This window comes from Salvelinus sp. IW2-2015, linkage group LG30 (assembly GCF_002910315.2).
Source record: "Salvelinus sp. IW2-2015 linkage group LG30, ASM291031v2, whole genome shotgun sequence".
Taxonomy (NCBI): Eukaryota; Metazoa; Chordata; class Actinopteri; order Salmoniformes; family Salmonidae; genus Salvelinus; species Salvelinus sp. IW2-2015.
The window spans coordinates 26065625-26087249 of record NC_036869.1 but is presented as its reverse complement, the minus strand read 5'-3'; the positions used below and the strand labels follow the sequence as shown (position 1 = coordinate 26087249).

The 21625-nt window shown below is 44.3% G+C and overlaps 1 protein-coding gene across 9 annotated transcripts; it reads right to left on the bottom strand.

Moving 5' to 3' along the window:
* Window positions 1-18: 18 nt before the first annotated feature.
* On the bottom strand, window positions 19-14352 carry LOC111954957 (26S proteasome non-ATPase regulatory subunit 4). Of its 9 annotated transcripts, none has more exons than XM_023974926.2 (10): window positions 14243-14352; window positions 12921-13061; window positions 12563-12689; window positions 12343-12429; window positions 12018-12086; window positions 1846-2055; window positions 1547-1685; window positions 1280-1414; window positions 943-977; window positions 19-643 (listed from the first exon to the last, which is right to left on the bottom strand). In XM_023974926.2, the coding sequence occupies exons 1-10, from the start codon at window positions 14266-14268 to the stop codon at window positions 470-472; spliced, it is 1143 nt and encodes a 380-aa protein (XP_023830694.1). In that variant the 5' UTR covers window positions 14269-14352; the 3' UTR covers window positions 19-469. The 9 variants fall into 9 exon arrangements, with proteins under 9 accessions (XP_023830694.1, XP_023830696.1, XP_023830698.1 ...); XM_023974928.2 differs by having other exon boundaries at window positions 1574-1685; XM_023974930.2 differs by having other exon boundaries at window positions 1589-1685.
* Window positions 14353-21625: the final 7273 nt, after the last annotated feature.

Genomic DNA, 21625 nt, shown 5'->3' with positions numbered 1-21625 from the left:
ATGTACATACCAACAAGCTTCATTCATCTTATTTATTGCAATGGAAAAATAACAAAAATAAAAGGAGGATATTGTTTAGTTTACAAGCTTGGGGACCTGTCATTAAATACAACGTATAATGCCAGTCAGTCTGCGAGTCAGTCAGTTAATAAGATGGGGTAAATCAGTGAGAAACCGGAAAAGATAGATATTCMATTTTTAGATTGTATGACAATCCTGGTGCATTCCGGTTTGGTCTTATTGTCTGGTCTGTTTGTGCGTGCTTGTGGGTTTCTTGTGAATGTTGTTGACTGTCTGTCATATCATGCATTGGTGTCCGTCCAACTGTCTTTCTGTCTGTAGCCTTGCATAATTCTGTCGGTGTCAACTACCCTACCAGAGCCATGTCAAAAGTAGTGCACTATTTAGGGAAAAGGGTGCCACTTCGGACACAACCCATGTGTGTCGTCAATTTGTCTGTCCCCATGCCTCATTTYTTCTTATCCTCGTCTTTCTTGCGGTTAGGCTTGGGTGTGCCTGTCTGGGAGGCCAGGGAGCCCATGGCGTTTCGGATGGCCTCATTGTTAGGATCGACACCTGGCAGGTTCTGCAGGACGCTTTGGAGGAACTCTGGGTCCTGCATCACATCATAGTCATCCTCCTCCTGAGGAAGAACCACAACGCACATCATTAATAAGGGCACGCACTGATTATATATTCTGTTTGTTAGCACCATTTCAGCAGGTCAAATTCCTGGTACATGTACTTGCAAATAGAGGTGATCCTGATTGGAAGGGAGATGCAGAACTTACACATGAATGAGACAAAACATCAGTGACTAAATCGAGGAAGGGCGTGTTTCATAAACTGCAACTGGGAAATTGTAGCGGACCGACGTCACACGACTGTATTGAAAAACAAACTATAAGGTTTCTGATTTCACTGATCATGCGAGTTACCTACCTTGGCAGKTTCAGTGTCCATAGCATCTCCATACTCTAATCACAGGGACGGGTTGGTAGGGAATGGAGGGAGAGTCAAAATCAAATCAAATGTATATCATATGGAAACTCTATGTATCTGGAAATGTCAAGTGGCTGCACCTGTCCCTTTGTTTTTGTTTGCGGTGTGTCAGTGTAACTACGACAGTCCAGATCAATGGTAAGTACCAAGCTTTAAAACGAAATGTTACAAAAAATACCTACCTAGGGTCCATTTTTAATCATCCACACCGCAAAGTGTGTGTGTGTCAGTGGATGCTATTCTGAAAGCATGAGTGTGGATGGTGATTATAACGCACCCTCTCCAGCCAGAGACATTTGCATTGCGTATGCAATCTGCTCCTCCTCTGTCATATTGCTGAAGTCAGGCAGCACTGCAGCACCACCCGTCTCAGGCTGAGACACCGACATCTTTAGCAGGGCCTCCTCGGATTCTGAGAGCGAGTCAATTAAACCATTACAGTACAAACATCTGTATTCTCCTTTATAACTAACATACGTGAGAAATTAGAAGGGTTATGCATAAATAATACAGCAGACAAAAGGGATACACAAAACGTACTCACTACATATACACACATAGCTATCCCTACCCTCCCTTTCTTTACTGTCTGCTGTGGTGACATCGGCTGCAGAAGCAACAGCCACCTGGCGAGCCTCCTCCTCCTGCCTTTGTCTCTGCTCCTCCATGGACACACGCAGAGCCTGAGTAGAGAGGGACACACAGTTAGTTAAATGCCAGAAAAACTGTATGCTGGTAACTCTGGTTCACTGATTAAGGTCACTCTGGATAAGAGCATCTGCTAAATGACCAAAATGTAAATGCAAAAATGTCACTTTAAAAGGGACCCTATTGCATTTTTACCAGAGCAAGCTCGGGGTCGGCGTCCACGCCAAACTCAAAGTCGCTGGCGCCCAGGCCCATCATGGAGCCTCCTTCCCCAGCCAGGATGGGGGAGGAGAGCAGGGCGTCAGCCAGGCTAGGCCCTGGGGGTACAGTCACCAGGTGGGAACCCGTACCCTCCTTCCCATTCAGAGTGTTGATGAAGGCAGTCAGCTTTTCCGTATTAAACTCCTGGAGGAAGCAATAGAGAATATGGGAGAAGGGGAGAGAGAGAATGAACAATTCAAGAGTTAATACTGTGTTATCTATGAAAATGTATAAAATAAATGTATTTAGCTTGAAATGGAAACAAGCAGGAGTTAAAACCAAGGAATTGTGTTAATCACACACACACGCCTTTGGAAAGTATTCAGATCCCTTGACTTTYCCCACATTTTGTTAGGTTACTGCCTTATTCTAAAATGTATTAAAATTGCCCCCCCCCCTCAATCCACACACACCCCCCCACCCCCATAATGACAAAGCAAAAAAAACAGATTTTTGCTAATATATTAAAAAAAATGAAAAACATACCTTAGTTACATAAGTATTCAGACCTTTTGCTAGGAGACTCGAAATTGAGCTCAGGTGCAYCCTGTTTCCATTGATCATCCTTGAGATGTTTCCACAACTTGGGAGTCCACCTGTGGTAAATTCAATTGATTGGATATGATTTGGAAAGGCACACACCTGTCTATATAAGGTCCCAAGGCATGTCAGAGCAAAAACCAAGCAATGAGGTCAAGGGAATTGTCCGTAGAGCTCCGAAAAAGGATTGTGTCAAGGCACAGATCTGGGGAAGGGTACCAAAAAATGTCTGCAACATTGAAGGTCCCCAAGAACAGAGTTGCCTCCATTATTCTTAAATGGAAGAAGTTTGRAACCACCAAGACTCTGCTCAGTTTGGCCGGGCGGCCAGCTCTTGGAAATCGGGGGAGAAGGGTCGTGGGCAGGGAGGTGACCAAGAACCSAATGGTCACTCTGACAGAGCTCCAGACTTCCTCTGTGGAGATGGGAGAACCTTCCAGAAGGAAAACCATCTCTAYAGCCCTCCACCAAATCAGGCCTTCACAGTAGAATGGCCAGACAGACGCCACTCCTCAGTAAAAAGGCACGACATCCTGCTTGGAGTTTCACAAAAGGCACCTAAAGGACACTCAGACCATGAGAAAAATTATCTGATGAAACCAACATTGAATGCCAAGTGTCACATCTGAGGAAACCTGGCAAAATCCCTACAGTGAAACATTGTGGTGGCAGCATCGTGCTGTGGGGATGTTTTTCAGCAGCAGAGACTGGGAGACCAGTCAGGAYCGAGGCAAAGATGAACAGAGCAAAGTACAGAGAAACCCTTGATGAAAACCTRCTTCAGAGCGCTCATGACCTCAGACTGGGGCGAAGATTCACCTTCCCACAGGACAACAACACTAAGCACACAGCCAAGACAACACAGGAGTSGCTTYGGGGCAAGTCTCTGAATGTCCTTGAGTGGCCCAGCAAGAGTCTAGACCTCGATCGAACATCTGTGGATAGACCTGAAAATAGCTGTACAGCAACGCTCCCCATCCAACCTGACAGAGCTTGAGAGGATSTGGTGTGCCACGCTTGTAGCGTCACACCCAAGAAGATTCGAGGCTGTAATCGCTGCCAAAGGTGCTTCAACAAAGTACTGAGTAAAAAAAATAAGCAAAAACATTTAAAAACCTGTTTTAGCTTTATCATTATGGGGTATTGTGTGTAGTTTGAGTGAAAAACAACAACATACTTTTAAAAATAAGGCTGTAACCTAACAAAATGTGGAAAAAGTCAAGGGGTCTGAATACTTTCTGTATATATAAACAGTACCAGTCAAAAGTTTAGACACACCTACTCATTCCAGGGTTTTTCTTTATGTTGACTATTTTCGACACTGTAGAATAATAGTTGAGACATCAAAACTATTGAATAACACATATGAAATCATGTAGTAACCAAAAAAGTGTTAAACAAATCAAAATATGTTTTATATTCTTCAAAAGTAGCATCCTTTGCATTGACAGCTTTGCACACTCTTGGCATTCTCTCAACCAGCTTCACCTGGAATGCTTTTCCAACAGTCGAAGGAGTTCCCACATATGTTCAGCACTTATTGGCTGCTTTTCCATCACTCTGCGGTCCAACTCATCCCAAATCATCTCAATTGGGTTGAGGTTGGGTAATTGTGGAGGCCAGGTCATCTGATGCAGCACTCCATCACACCTTTTTGTTCAAATAGCCCTTACACAGCTTGGAGGTGTGTGGGTCATTGTCTTGTTGAAAAACAAATGATAGTCCAACTAAACGCAAACCAAATGGGATGGCGTATCGCTGCAGAATGCTGTGGTAGCCATGCTGGTTAAGTGTGCCTTGAATTCTAAATAAGTGAACGACAGTGTCACCAGAAAATCACCTCCACACTACCTCCTCCATGCTTCACAATGAGAACCACATACGCAGAGAWCATCTGTTCACCTACTCTGCGTCTCACAAAGAGACGGYGGTTGGAACCAAAAATCTCAAATTTGGACTCATTGGACCAAAAGGACAGATTTCCATCGGTCTAATGTCCATTGTTCCTGTTTCTTGGACAAAGCAAGTCTCTTCTTCTTATTGGTGTCCTTTAGGAGTGGTTTCTTTGCAGCAATTCGACCATGAAGGCCTGATTCACGCAGTCTCCTCTGAACAGTCGATGTTGAGATGTGTCGGTTACTTGAACTCTGTGAAGCATTTATTTGGGCTGCAATTTCTGAGGCTGTTAACTCTAATGAACTTATCCTCTGAAAATCAAATCWAATTTTATTGGCAACATACGTGTCCAGCAGATGTTACTGCGGGTGTAGTGAAATGCTTGTGTTTCTAGCTCCAACAGTGCAGTAATATCTAACAAGTAATATCTAACAATACACACAAATCTAAAGCAAAGGAATGGAATTAAGAATGTATAAATACTTGGACGAGCAATGTCAGAGCGGCATAGACTAAGACACAGCAGAATAGAATACAGTATATACATATGAGATGAGTAATACAAAATATGTAAAYATTATTAAAGTGACTAGTGTTCTACTATTAAAGCGGCCTGTGATTTCAAGTCTATGTATATGGGGCAGCAGCCTCTAATGTGCTAGTGATGGCTATTTAAGTCTGATGGCCTTGAGATAGAAGCTGTTTTTCAGTCTCTCGGTCCCAGCTTTGATGCACCTGTACTGACTTTGCTTGTTCACCCCGTTATCATCCAGAAGGCCGTGGCACGGGTGGTTGTTGTCTTTGATGATCTTTTTGGCCTTCCTGTGACATCGGGTGCTGTAGGTGTCCTGGAGGGCAGGTAGCCCCGGACGATGCGTTGGGCAGATTGCACCACTCTCTGGAGAGCCCTGCGGTTGTGGGCGGAACAGTTTCCATACCAGGAGGTGATACAGCCCGACAGGATGCTCTCAATTGTGCATCTGTAAAAGTTTGAGGGTTTTAGGTGCCAAGCCAAATTTCTTCAGCCTCCTGAGGCACTGTTGCACCTTCTTCACCACACTGTCTGTGTGGGTGGACCATTTCAGTTTGTCGGTGATGGATATGCCAAAGAACTTGAAGCTTTCCACCTTATCCACTGCGGTCCTGTCGATGTGGATATGGGGGTGCTCCCTCTGATGTTTCCTGAAGTCCACGATCAGCTCCTGTGTTTTGTTGACTTTGAGTGAGAGGTTATTTTCCTGGCACCACACTCCCAGGGCCCTCACTTCCTTCCAGTAGGCTGTCTCGTCATTGTTGGAAATCATGCCTACTACTGTTTTGTCGTCTGCAAACTTGATGACTGAGTTGGAGGCGTGCGTGGCCACGCAGTCATGGGTGAACAGGGAGTACAAGAGAGGGCTGAGCACACAGCCTTGTGGGGCCCCTGTGTTGAGGATCAGCGAAGTGGAGGTGTTGTTTTCTACCTTTACCACCTGGGGRCGGCCTGTCAGGAAGTTGCACAGGGCGGGGTTCAGAGCCAGGGCCCTCAAGCTTCATGATACGCTTGRAAGATACTATGGTGTTGAATGCTGAGCTAAAGTCAATGAACAGCATTTTTACATAGATATTCCTCTTGTCCAGATGGGACAGGGCGGTGTGCAGTGAGATAGCATTGTCTGTAGATCTTTTGGGGAGGTAAGCAAATTGAAGTGGGTCTAGGGTGTCAGGTGAGGTGATATGATCCTTGACTAGTCTCTCAAAGCACTTCATGATGACAGAAGTGAGTGTTACGGGGCGATAGTAATTTAGTTCAGTTACCTTTGCCTTCTTGGGTACAGGAACAATGGTGGACACTCCAGCCAGCTGGTCTGCGCATGCTCAGAGGACGTGGCTAGGGATGCCCTTCTGGGCCAGCAGCCTTGCGAGGGTTAACACKCTTAAATTACTTACGTCGGCCACTGAGAATTTGAACCCACAGTCTTTGGTAGCGGGCTGCGTCGGTGGCACTGTGTTATCCTCAAAGTGGGTTAAGGTGTTTAGCTCGTCAGTGAGACAGTGTCCGCGATGTGGCTGGTTTTCCCTTTGTAGTCCGTGATTGTCTTTAGACCCTGCCACATACGTCTCGTGTCAGCCGTTGAATTGCGACTCCACTTTGTCTTTATACTGACGTTTGCCTGTTTGATTGCCTTACGGAGGGAATAAGTACACTGTTTGTAGTCGGCCATATTACCAGTCACCTTAAATGCGGTGGTTCRCGCTTTCAGTTTTGCGCGACTGCTGCCATCTACGGTTTCTGGTTAGGGTAGGTTTAAATAGTCCGKGKGTACAACMTCTCCTWTACACTTCCTGATAAATTAGGTCACCGTAACAGTGTATYAGTCAATSTTATTCTCAAAGGCTACCCGSAACATATCCCAGTCTGCGTGATCAAAACAATCTTGAAGCGTGGATTCCGATTGGTCAGACCAGCATTGAATAGTCCTTAGCACGGGTACTTCCTGTTTGAGTTTCTGCCTATAGGAAAGCAGAAGCAAAATGGAGTCGTGATCAGATTTGACGAAGGGAGGGCCTTATAGGCATCCCGGAAGTTGGAGTAACAGTGGTCGAGTGTTTTAGCAGCGCGAGTACTACAGTCGATATGTTGATAGAACTTCGGTAGCATTTTCCTCAAATTTTCTTTGCTAAAATCCTCAGATACAATAAATGCAGCCTCAGGATATGTGATTTTCAGTTTGCATAAAGTCCAATGAAGTTCTTTGAGGGCCGTCGTGGTATCGGCTTAAGGGAGAATATACACGGATGTGACTATAACCGAAGATCATTTTCTTGGGAGGTAATACGGTCGGCATTTGATTGCGAGATATTCTAGGTCGGGTGAACAAAAGGACTTGAGTTCCTGTATGTTATCACAATCACATCAGAGTAGTTAATAATGAATCATACACCCCTGCCCTTCACCCCCTGCAGCAGAGGTAACTCTGGGTTTTCCATTCCTGTGGCTGTCCTCATGAGAGCCAATTTTATCATAGCCTTTGATGGGTTTTGCGACTGCACTTGAAGTAACTTTCAAAGTTCTTGACAATTTCCAGATTAAGACATGAAGGTCAGTCAAAGTAATGATGGACTGTCATTTCTCTGCTTATTTGAGCTGTTCTTGCCATAATRTGGAATTGGTATTTTACCAAAGAAGGCTATGTTCTGTATACCACCCCTACCTTGTCACAACACAAATGATTGGCTCAAATGCAATAAGGAAATAAATTCTACAAATTATCTTTTAACAAGGCACACCTGTTAATTGAAATGCATTCCAGGTGACTACCTCATGAAGCTGGTTGAGAGAATGCCAAGAGTGTACAAAGCTGTCATCAAAGCAAAGGTTGGATACTTTGAAGAATCTCAATATAAAATAGATATATAAAACTAKAAAACTTTTTTGGTTACCACATGATTCCATGTGATATTTCATTTGCTGTCTTCTCTATTATTCTACAATGTAGAAAATAGTAAAAAATAAAGAAAAACCCTAGGTGTGTCCAAACTTTTGACTGGTGTATGTATGTATGTATGTATGTATGTATGTATGTATGTATGCATGCATGTACAGTGAGCACCATAATTCATTGGACAGTGACATTTTGTTAAGTTATTTTGGTTCTGTACTCTAGCACTTTGAGTTTGAAAGGATACAATGACAATGAGGGTGAAGTGCACTGTCAGCTGTCAGCTTTAATTTGAGGGTATTTTCATACATATCGGATGAACCGTTTACAAATTATAGAAGCTTTTGTACATAGTCCCCCCCATTTTCGGGCATCAAAAAACATTGGACAGTTTAACATAATGTAGAATAAAGTAATCATTGTTAATATTTGGTCGCATATCCTTTGCATGCAATGACTGCTTGAAGTCTGCGATGCATCGACATCACCAGACGCTGGGTATCTTCCCTGGTGATGCTCTGCCAGGCCTGTACTGTAGCCATCTTCAGTTCCTGCTTGATTTGGGGACTACTGCCCTGTCCGGGGGTATCATCGGATGGGGCCACAGTGTCTCCTGACCCCTCCTGTCTCAGCCTCCAGTATTTTATGCTGCAGAGGTTTATGTGTCGGGGGCTAGGGTCAGTCTGTTATATCTGAGTATTTCTCCTGTCTTATCCGGTGTCCTGTGTGAATTTAAGTATGCTCTCTCTAATTCTCTCTTTCTTTCTTTCTCTCTCGGGGGACCTGAGCCCTAAAGCCATGCCTCAGGACTACCTGGCATGATGACTCCTTGCTGTCCCGAGTCACCTGGTCATGCTGCTGCTCCAGTTTCAACTGCTCTGCCTGTGGCTATGGGAACCCTGACCAGTTCACCAGACGTGCTACCTGTCCCAGACCTGCTGTTTTCAACTCTCTAGAGACAGCAGGAGCGGTAGAGATACTCTCAATGATCGGCTATGAAAAGCCAACTGACATTTATTAATAAGGGCTTAACTTGTTGCACCCTCGACAACTACTGTGATTATTATTATTTGACCATGCTGGTCATTTATGAACATTTGAACATCTTCACCCGGCACAGCCAGAAGAGGACTGGCCACCCCTCATAGCCCGGGTCCCCTCTAGGTTTCTTCCTAGGTTTTGGCCTTTCTAGGGAGTTTTTCCTAGCCACCGTGCTTCTACACCTGCATTGCTTGCTGTTTGGAGTTTTAGGCTGGGTTTCTGTACAGCACTTTGAGATATCAGCTGATGTAAGAAGGGCTATATAAATACATTTGATTTGATTCAGTCTCCTCTTCAGCATGTAAAAWGCATGTTCAATTGGATTCAGATCYGGTGATTGACTCGGCCAGTCAAGGATTTTCCACTTTTTSGCCATCAAAAACCTCTTCGTTGCTCTAGCAGTATGTTTAGGGTCATTGTCTTGTTGCATGATGAAGTGCCGTTCAATGAGTTGGAAGGCATTTGGTTTTATTTGAGCAGATAAAATATTTCTGTAGACTTCAGAATTCATTGTTCTACTTCTGTCTGCAGTCACATCATCGATAAAGACAAGTGAGCCTGTTCCACTGGCAGCCATACAGGCCCAAGCCATAACACCCCCTCCACCATGTTTCATTGATGAGGTGGTATGCTTTGGATCATGGGCATGTCTTTTTTTTTTCTCTCCACACTTTTCTCTTTCCATCACTCTGGTACATGTTAGTCTTTGCCTCATCTGTCCACAATAAAAAAAAATCCAGAACTCTTGTGGCTCTTTTAGGTGCTTTAGAGCAAACTGTAATCTCGCCTTTCTGTTCTTCAGGCTTATCAGTGGTTTGCATCTTGTAGTGTACCCTCTGTAGTCCTGCTGGTGTAGTCTTCCACGTATGGTAGACTTTGACATCTACACCTGCATCCAAGAGAGTGTGTTTGATCTGTTGGGCTGTTGTCAGGGGGGTTTTCTTCACCATAGAGAGTATTCTCCGGTCATCCACTACAGTGGTCTTCCTCAGTCTACCGGGTCTTTTGACATAATTGAGTTCACCGGTTGTTTTTTTTCTTGTTAATGATGAACCAAACTGTTGACTTGGGCATGCCCAGGGTTTTTGCAATGTTCCTGATTGATTGATTTTATGAGCCTYATGACAGCCAGCTACATTTGCATCGACACTGCTGTCTTCCTCGTGTTGTCACACCCCAACAACAACCTCCATAGGCAATAGCAGTCTAGAATCAATACATTCATCAACAGCTCTCCTGCATTCACTAACGACACAAATGAATACACCTGCCTAACGACACACATCTGTGAAGCCAATTCAACAAATACTTGTAGTACCTTAAAATGGGGGGGGGGAAGGGACCATGTACAAAAGGTGCTGTCATTTCTAAACGGTTCATCCGATATGTATAAAAATACCCTCAAATTAAAGCTGACAGTCTGCACTTCACCCTCATTGACATTGTATCCTTTCAAACTCAGTGCTAGAGTACAGAACCAAAATAACAAAAAAATGGTCACTGTCCAATGAATTATGGTGCTCACTGTATGTATGTACGTACAGTTGAAGTCGGAAGTTTACATACACCTTAGTCAAATACATTTAAACTCAGTTTTACACAATTCCTGACGTTTAATCCTAGTAAAAATGTCCTGTCTTAGGTCAGTTAGGATCACCACTATTTTAAGAATGTGAAATGTCTGAATAATAGTAGAGAGAATGATTTATTTCAGCTTTTATTTCTTTCATCACATTCCCAGTGGGTCAGAAGTTTACATACACTCAATAGGTATTTGGTAGCATTGCCTTTAAATTGTTTCACTTGGGTCAAACGTTTCGGGTAGCCTTCCACAAGCTTCCCACAATAAGTTGGGTGAATGTTGGCCCATTCCTCCTGACAGAGCTGGTGTAACGGAGTCAGGTATGTAGGCCTCCTTGCTCGCACAGGCATTTTCATTTCTGCCCACAAATTTTCTATAGGATTGAGGTCAGAGCTTTGTGATGGCCACTCCAATACCTTGACTTTGTTGTCCCTAAGCCATTTTGCCACAACTTTGGAAGTATGCTTGGGGTCATTATCCATTTGGAAGACCCATTTGCGACCAAGCTTTAACTTCCTTACTGATGTCTTGAGATGTTGCTTCAACATATCCACAATTTTCCCCTCATGATGCCATCTATTTTGTGAAGTGCACTGGTCCCTCCTGTAGCAAAGCACTCCCACAACATGATGCTCCGTGCTTCACGGTTGGGATGGTGTTCTTTGGCTTGCAAGCCTCCCCCTTTTTCATCCAAACATAACAATAGTCATTATGGCCAAACAGTTCTATTGTTGTTTCATCAGACCAGAGGACATTTCTCCAAAAAGTACGATCTTTGTCCCCATGTGCAGTTGCAAACGTAGTCTGGCTTTTTTAATGGAGGTTTTGGAGCAGTAGCTTCTTCCTTGCTGAGCGGCCTTTCAGGTTATGTCAACATAGGACTCGTTTTACTGTGAATATAGATACTTTTGTACCCGTTTCCTCCAGCATCTTCACAAGGTCCTTTGCTGTTGTTCTGGGATTTTTTTGCACCAAAGTACATTCATCTCTTGGAGACAGAACGCGTCTCCTTCCTGAGCGGTATGATGGCTGCGTGGTCCCATGGTGTTTATAGTTGTGTACTATTGTTTGTACAGATGAACGTGGTACCTTCAGGCGCTTGGAAATTGCTCCCAAGGATGAACCAGACTTGTGGAGGTCTACAATTTTGTTCTGAGTTCTTGGCTGATTTATTTTTATTTCGATGTCAAGCAAAGAGGCACTGAGTTTGAAGGTAGGCCTTGAAATACATCCACAGGTACACCTCCAATTGACTCAAATGATGTCAATTAGCCTATCAGAAGCTTCTAAATCCATTACATMATTTTCTGGAAGTTTCCAAGCTATTTAAAGTCAGTCAACTTAGCGTATGTAAACTTCTGACCCACCGGAATTGTAATACAGTGAATTATAAGTGAAATAATCTGTCTGTAAACAATTGTTGGAAAAATTACTTGTGTCGTGCACAAAGTAGATGTGCTAACCGACTTGCCAAAACTATAGTTTGTTAACAAGAAATTTGTGGAGAAGTTGAAAAACAAGTTTTAATGACTCCAACMTAAGTGTATGTAAACTTCCGACTTCAACTGTATACATAAAAATAATAGGGCTAATTAAAAATACTGGCACAAGGAAATAAGTCTTACCTCTTCCCCAAAATTTATAATATCCACATTGACCTTCTCTTTCTTTAAGCGCTTGGCCATTTTAACAAGCTGTGGGGGCCATAGATTGGGAGGAACGGAAGCAGAGGGTGAGAGAAAGACCAGTAACCATGGTGACAAGCTGCATGTCTATTGTTGAAAACACACCTTCTGTGGGACCAGCTATAATGTACATTCATTTTATACAGAAATTGTATGTGCCAGAGAAAAGTACCATTGTGAGAAAAATTACATAATACTTAGGCTAGTTGCTATATCATCAAAGTAAGATATGTTCAGATAAGACACTGGTAGGTGGCAAACTCACATCCTTGTCACTGTCTTCCACAGGGCTGCCCACAAAGGCAATTATCTTCATCTTGTGGTTCTTCCCCTGTCTGTGCTTTAGAGCCAGCTACATAGACACGGAGAAAAACACATTATGCATGAACACACAACACTAGCCTGCTCAATTGCAACCTTTGTAACTCAGTGTAAAATAATGATTTGGCTTATATGATATTTTCTGYAGAGGCAATGACACTCACATGGGCCACCCGGATGCCAGTGCAGAAGCATATCTTGCCTTTGGGCTGGATAGCGTGCAGTTTGGACAGGATGCGGCCAGTGTCTGGGGTCAGTGTGGTCAAGACCTCACAGTTACTGCAGTCAAACATAAAAAATCCAACCAAACAGCATTAAAACTGGGAATGTCTGTCAGTCAAGGCATCAGTTTTCCACCTAAACACCACTATTTGATATCAGAGGCCTGCATTTTATTTTACAGGCCACACGGTTCAATTTGTCTCAGACTCACATGTTCATATGAAACACTAGTTTCAGAATAGTTGTTTGTTCTCCRTCAGACAACTCATATTTTGAACACACAAAAAAACACAAGCTTACTTAGCCATCGAGATTAAGCCAACATTGTTCTCGGGGTTTGCCCGAGTTTTGGAGTGACAGAYGATGTTGACGGCATCTTGCTGGGCTTGTAGTCTAGTGGGCAGGAAGTCTCCATTGCGCATATACTCACTATTGTCCACACTGGAGATGAGAGAGGGACATAAATTAGTCGGACTGGAGAACAATAGGAYTWTCAGAATGGTTAATGCTGCTATGCAGAGCTGGGACGATAAACTGAAAATGATCGACACGGATCATACAARTCATTTATCGCAGGCCTTTTGCTGACAACGTTCATTATGATAAGTAGCCTATACTAGAGAAATGTGAAGTTTGAAATTAAACAAGTGTGCTAATATGGGTGATCGTTAATGGGCCAATTGATGGCTACTACAATCAAACTACCGTTAATAGCAGTTTAAATGCTAATTTAAAGAAATGCACATGAATGCTTCTGACTTATCGTCCCATTTATCATCATCACATCAATTCAGGCAATGTATAGCGATATGGATTTTTGTCCATATTGCACAGCTCTATAAACACCTGCTTTCAGAATGGTGACACTGCAAAATGTAAAAGGGTAGCTAATGAAAGATAATGTAAACAGCTAGATAAAAATCAACAAATGCCATTCTTATGCCTTTCTGGACTCTGGAGACTAGAATAGTTTGGATGACAGTTGAAACATTCAAGATAAACTGGCATGTAGGATAGGAATGAGCAACACCCGCCCCCATTAATAAATATTCACAGGGCCAGGGGACTCTAGCCAAGTAGCTAGAGCACCCAGAAATATTACATATGTAAAGAAGCCAATTGATATACACCCGGAAATATGAAGAACTAGGCTGAATAAATTGCAAGCAAAGACAAACTGTTAGCTACAGTTAATGTCTGTCTAACTTAGCCAGCTAGCTAGCAATTAACGTTAGACAACCTCTTGTGATTAGCATACAAGCTAAGCTAACGTTTAGCTAAATGGCAGGCAAAGCTAGTTATTAACATTAACATTATGCTAGTAGGCAAACAGGTGCCATTGGTTTGTTATCCATTTGTTCAAAGTGACAAGTAACGTATATGATAATGAAAAGTGTTGACAAATTTTGTGCCTTGATGTTCCCTGACACCGATAGATAACGACTCAGCCAGGCCAGTCAGTCAGTATCAGTAATCCCCCTATATCACTGGTTTAGCTAGCATAAACAATTTTACCCCAAGAAGTATACAATTGCGTCGGCGTTTCCTTCCCTTCATTGTAACGTATAAATAAATCATTTATGAAACAGATATAAATCAAACAAGATGTGTGTTATTCTTACCACACCATAGTACTTTCGAGTCCCATTTTGAAAACTTTCTGGTCGCTCTCTAACAATGTAAGAACGTCACTGTCTATTGGAGAGAAGAAACAACAAATGTGATTGGCTAATAGATGTTTTAGCTGACAATGTGCAGCTAAAATGTGCAGAAGTCAGTGAGTTCTTTTGATTCTGGATGGCCAAATAGCTACCAACAATGACAAGAAACTGCCATGCATGAGTAAGTGATTTGTTTCAGTTAGTTTCATTCTTGTTCTTGATACCATGTCTTGTTTTGACTGATTTCATGTCATTGCTCATATGGCTAAAATGAACTAGCTACATAACCAACAACTGTAATATAGTTTACATGTTGTCAACAATCTAAGCCAAGTCTGTTTTGCCCCATAGTTGCGCACACGTCGGTTTTGTTACGAAACAACCAACCCATCTATGGCACCTCATATCAAAGACCCTTGYTTTTTTTTCTGATAMCCAAATGTGTAATCATTCCTCCAAGCATATTTATAATAACATGTTAAATAATATAAACAGCACAYCATGTCAATTATGTAAAAATATTTTCCCTACATCATATCTTTCAAGACAGAATGATTGCATTATTTCTCTTTAATAAATTCAGGGAGCAATACAGTATGAAAACATGCCAGTTCTCCAAGAACAKAAATAAAAATGTGCAATTGACAGCATATGAAAAGGCATTTCTGTGATTCCAATATGCAGTACCAGTCAAAAGTTTGGACACACCTACTAATTCGAGGGTTATTCTTTCTAAATTGTAGAATAATATTGAATAGATCAAAACTATGAAATTACATTATTTCTCTTTAATGAATTCAGGGAATGTATTAATATTGCAGTTGGTGTAAAAAAATGAAAACACATAATTCAAATCCATTACCTGTTTGCTGTTTTTTGCCTGCCTGTATTTCCTACACGGGTCTTCCCTGTTTTTGCAGAAATACTGGGTAATTTATCCCTCACCGGGTTCCTATTCTTCCAAGTGGGTCATGACAAACTCTCCCAGGGCGTTGCTGGCTTGGCTCCGTGGCCTTGCTGGCTTGGCTCCGTGGCCTTGCTGGCTTGGCTCCGTGGCCTTGCTGGCTTGGCTCCGTGGCCTTGCTGGCTTGGCTCCGTGGCCTTGCTGGCTTGGCTCCGTGGCCTTGCTGGCTTCCCTTTTTGACAGGTGTGATGGTGGCACCCCCCCCTGGAGAGCCGTATACCTCGTGTATGCACTGCCTGGGTTTGAGCCACGCGGAGAGGGCGGTGGAGCGCCCTACAGGACTACAGATTTCTTTACCTACCTATTGTTCACCTAATACCTTTTTTACACTATTGTTTAGAGCCTGTAAGTAAGCATTTCACTGTAAGGTCTACACCTGTTGTATTCAGCGCATGTGACAAATAAACTTTGATTTGATTTGAAATCCTCACCTCGGATGTATCCCTCCGCCGCGGAGTGGTACCAATATACTGGAGTGATCCAAATAGCTCACATAACCATTGTTACATACGTGACCTTCGATCAGTACAATAAATAGTCCCAAATGGAAGGTAAACAGATTGTTTTTCATCTGTAGCGTCATTAAATCAGCCAAAACAAGTTCAATAACTCAATGCATGCACAGACTCCTATTGAAAATGCATTCACTTGTATTGTGAAAAGGCCTTGGCTACATCTTAGTTTACCCAGTTCATCAATAGAGATTTACCTTTCAAATAAATTATTACGTTGATGTTAGTTTTTTTTATCAAAGTAAAATGTAATGTATAATTGATTCATTAATGCATATATTCAAATAAAAAATGTAATTATATTGAACTCAAAAGATATGTCTGGATCAAGTGCCATTCTATGACCGTGGCTAATTCGCCTTTTTTTGGCGTTGTCGTTTTGGCATCAAGTATCGTAATGGTATAGAGTATCATGATACTAAACATGTCATCAAAGTCAAAATTCTGKTTCCTCATAAGCGGATTTCTCACATATATTGAACAAAAATATAAAAGTAACATGCAACATTATCAAAGATTTTACTGAGATAAGGTTCATATAAGGAAATCAGTCAATTGAAATAAATTAGGCCCTAATTTATGGATTTCACATGACTGGTCAGGGATGCAGCCATGGGTGGGCCTGGCTCCCAAGTGGGTGGGACTATCAGGATGAGTTTTTCTTTATAACAGACAGAAATACTCAGTTTCATCAGCTGTCCGGGTGGCTGGTCACAGATGATTCCGCAGGTGAAGAAGCCAGATGTGGGGGTCCACCACTGGCATGGTTACACGAGGTCTGCGGTTGTGAGGCCAGGTGGACGTACTGCCACATTTTCTAAAATGATGTTGGAGGCGGCTTATGGTAGAGAAATTAACATTACATTTTCTGGAAACGGCTCTGGTGGACATTCCTGCAGTCAGCATGCCAATTGCACACTCCCTCAACTTCAGACATCTGTGGCGTTGTGTTGTGAGAACTGCACATTTTAGAGTCCCCAGCACAAGGTGCACCTATGTAATGGCCATGCTGTTTAATCAACTTCTTGATATGCCACACCTATTACGTGGATGGATTATCATGGCAAAGGAGAAATGCTCACTAATAGGGATGTAAACAAATGTGTGCACAAAATTGGAGAGAAATAAGCTTCATGTCCGTATGGAACATTTCTGTGTTCTTTTATTTCAGCTCATGGAACATGGGACCAACACTTGACATGTTGCGTTTTATATTTTTGTTCAGTATAGATGCACATCTCAAAATCAGGTTACAGACAGTTAACTAGGCCCCTAGACTTAGCGAGTGCAACAATATTAGTAGGCTAGTTAATAGGTTTTGTAACAAGAGGTTGAAGTGTTGAGTACTATACTTTCAAGGTTGGGTGTTGTTAGGTTAGGGGTGGCAGGTAGCCTAGTGGTTAGAGCGTTGGGCCAGGAACCAAAATATTGCTAGATCAAATCCCCGAGCTGACAAGGTAAAAATCTGTCGTTCTGCCCCTGAACAAGGCAGTTAACCCACTGTTCCTAGGTCGTCATTGTAAATAAGAATTTGTTCTTAACTGACTTGCCTAGTTAAATAAAAATAAAATGNTGGAGAGCCGTATACCTCGTGTATGCACTGCCTGGGTTTGAGCCACGCGGAGAGGGCGGTGGAGCGCCCTACAGGACGCCTGTTTTGTGGTGTTCTCAGAACGCCATCGCCTGGTGTGATTGGAGACCATGCGCGAGTGGGTCGGCCAGGCTCGGGCTCAGGCTGGGGACGAGCTCCCTCCTTCAGGAGTGGTGCGCCAGCAAGCTGTTAGTCACTCTACTGGGCACAGTACCCCTCCCAGGAAGCGTGCCCGGAGCCACTGCAGGCAGAGCCCATCTGCTGCTAGTCCTGGACGGGGGCAGGAGTCAGACCGCTGGGACCACCTTGAATGGAGGGCGCATGCCCTGCGTCAGGAGGTTGATAGCTTCGATGGGGACGACAGCTGTTCCCTGTTGGCCAGTGATAGGCTGTTCCTGGGGGACGATGCTGGCACTGTTCACCACCATGAAGGGGCTACCTCTGGGCTTGGATGCCCAGGCTCACGATTGGCCAGGGCTGGAGCGTTACGCTTTTCCCCTGATCCAGGCTGTGCTGGACAAGACCAGGTTGGCAGAGCATCGTCTGCTTCTGGTGGCCCCATACTGGCCCTGATGACCCTGGTTCAGCCTTCTCCTGTCACTGTTGTCTGGGACCCCTTGACAACTTCCCCTGAGACCGGACCTGCTGTCTCAGGCCGGGGGAACTCTGTGTCATCCAAGGCCGCACCGCCTCAGTCTGTGGGCTTGGCCATTGAACGGCACCAATGGTCTATGTTAGGACTACAGGAGGGTGTAATGAACACCATGCAGCACGCAAGGGCGCCGGCTACAACTGCACTGGTGCTTGTTCTGCTCTTGGTGCACTGGTATTGAGGTTGTGCCCGAGTCATGCGGGGTGCAGTATGTCCTCCAATACTTGCAGTCTCGCTTTGATGAGGGCTTGACAGCCTCTACACTGAGAGGGTATTTGGCCGCTAAATCTGCCTGCCATGTAGGGTGGATGGACAGGCCAGTGGGGCGCCGTCCCTTGGTGTCCAGGTTTATGAAGGGGGTTCGTCGCCTGCATCCAGCTAGGACCCGCTCAATGGCGAGCTGTGATGTGGTTTTGGCAGATGGTACGGGTATACCAAAATATTGGAGTGATCCAGTATAGTGAAACATAACGAAGGTTACGTATGTAACCACGTTTATGTGAGCTATTTGGATCACTCCAATCCTCTACGGTGCAAGAGGCTCCTCAGTGATGTAGAGAACGTGTGTCGAGGCCATGGGGTCTATATATAGGGGCGGACCCCAGCTGTGACACAGGTGTACACGGGAGTAAATCTGTAAATGAATGAAATGGCAGCAGTTTTACGGGTGCCCAACCAATTGTGCTATTATGTGGGGTTTTTCGCGTTATTTGTAACATATTTTGTACATAATGTTTCTGCAACTGTATCTTATGGCAAAAAAGAGCTTCTGATATCAGGACAGCGATCACTCACCTCGGATTAGACAAAGATTTTTTCTACAACAAGGAGGACGCACAGGACATTCTCCAAATACCCCACAGGGCCGACATCCCCGTTATTTTCAAGAGGAAGCGACGCAGGTACAGAGGACAACGAGCCGGATGCCTGTCACGAGCCGGATGGCTGGTCACGACCCGGAGAAGGCGACTGTGAAAGCTGCCGTTAACGTCAATACTACTCGCCAACGTGCAATCATTGGAAAATAAATTAGATGAGGTACGATCACGAATATCAAAAACTGTAATATCCTATGTTTCACGTAATCATGGCTGAATGACGACATGGATATTCAGCTAGCGGAATATACACTGCACCGGCAAGATAGAACAGCACACTCCGGTAAGACGAGGGGAGGCGGTCTGTGCATATTTGTAAACAGCTGGTGCACGAAATCTAAGAAAGTCTCTAGATTTTGCTCGCCTGAAGTAGAGTATATTGTGATAAATTGCAGGCCACTACTTGCCTAGAGAGTTTTCAGCTATACTTTTCGTGGCTGTTTATTTACCACCAGAGACAGATGCTGGCACTAAGACCGCACTCAGTCAGCTGTATAAGCAAACAGGAAACCACTCACCCAGAGGCAGTGCTACTAGTGGCCGGAGACTTTAATGCAGGGAAACTTAAATCAGTTCTACCAAATTTCTATCAACATGTTAAATGTGCAACCAGAGGGAAAGAAATTCTAGATCACCTGTACTCCRCACACAGAGACGYGTACAAAGCTCTCCCTCRYCCTCYATTYGGTAAATCCGAMCACAACTCTATCCTCCTGATTCYTGCTTACAAGCAAAAATKAAAGCAGGAAGCACCAGTGACTCGGTCTATAAAGAAGTGGTCAGATGAAGCAGATGCTAAACTACAGGACTGTTTTGCTATCACAGACTGGAACATGTTCCGGGATTCTTCCGATTGCATTGAGGAGTACACCACATCAGTCACTGGCTATATCAATAAGTGCATCGAGGACGTCGTCCCCACAGTGACTTTACATACATACCCCAACCAAAGCCATGGATTACAGGCAACATTCGCACTGAGCTAAAGGGTAGAGCTGCCGCTTTCAAGGTGCGGGACTCTAACCAGGAAGCTTACAAGAAATCCTGCTATGCCCTGCGACGAACCATCAAACAGGCAAAGCGTCAATACAGGGCTAAGATTGAATCATACTACACCGGCTCCGACGCTCGTCTTATGTGGCAGGGCTTGCAAACTATTACATACTTCAAAGGGAAACACAGCCGCGAGCTGCCCAGTGACACGAGCCTACCAGACGAGCTAAATCACTTCTATGCTCACTTCGAGGCAAGCAACACCGAGGCATGCATGAGAGCATCAGCTGTTCCGGACGACTGTGTGATCACGCTCTCCGTAACCAAAGTGAGTAAGACCTTAAAGCAGGTCAACATGTACAAGGCTGCGGGGCCAGACGGATTACCAGGACGTGTGCTCCGGGCATGTGCTGACCAACTGGCAGGTGTCTTCACTGACATTTTCAACATGTCCCTGACTGAGTCTGTAATACCAACATGTTTCAAGCAGACCACCATAGTCCCGGTGCCCAAGACCACAAAGGCAACCTGCCTAAATGACTACAGACCCGTAGCACTCACGTCCGTAGCCAGGAAGTGCTTTGAAAGGTTGGTAATGGCTCACATCAACACCATTATCCCAGAAACCTTAGACCCACTCCAATTTGCATACCGCCCAAACAGATCCACAGATGATGCAATCTCTATTGCACTCCACACTACCTTTTCCCACCTGGATAAAAGGAACACTTACGTGAGAATGCTATTCATTGACTACAGCTCAGCGTTCAACACCATAGTACCCTCAAAGCTCATCACTAAGCTAAGGATCCTGGGACTAAACACCTCCCTCTGCAACTGGATTCTGGACTGGATCCTGCAACTGGATCCACCGCCCCCAGGTGGTGAGGGTAGGTAGCAATACATCTGCCACGCTGATCCTCAACACTGGAGCTCCCCAGGGGTGCTTGCTCAGTCCCCTCCTGTACACCCTGTTCACCCACGACTGCATGGCCAGGCATGACTCCAACACCATCAAGTTTGCAGACGACACAACAGTGGTAGGCCTGATCAGCGACGAGACAGCCTATAGGGAGGAGGTCAGAGACCTGGCCATATGGTGCCACAACCTATCCCTCAAAGTAACCAAGACTAAGGAGATTGTGGACTACGGGAAAAGGAGGACCGAGCACGCCCCCATTCTCATCTACATCCCCCCCCGACCCAACCACTCTTATGCTGATGCTACTCTCTGTTTATCATATATGCATAGTCACTTTAACTATGTATATACTACCTCAATTGGGCCGACCAACCAGTGCTCCCGCACATTGGCTAACCGGGCTATCTGCTTTGTTTCCCGCCACCCACCACCCACCAACCTCTCTTTTACGCTACTACTACTCTCTGTTCATCATATATGCATAGTCACTTTAACCATATCTATACGTACATATTACCTCAATCAGCCTGACTAACCGGAGACAGGACGGACGCTGATCGTCCTCACAGTGGCAGACCACGTGTAACAATTCCTGCACAGGATCGGTACATCCGAACATCACACCTGCGGGACAGGTGCAGGATGGCAACAACAACTTCCCGAGTTACACCAGGAACGTACAATCCCTCCATCAGTGCTCAGATTGTCTGCAATAGGCTGCGAGAAGGCTGGACTGAGGCTTGTAGGCCTGTTGTAAGCAGGTCCTCACCAGACATTACAGGAACAACATTGTCTATGGGCACAAACCCATCGTAGCTGGACCAGACAGGAT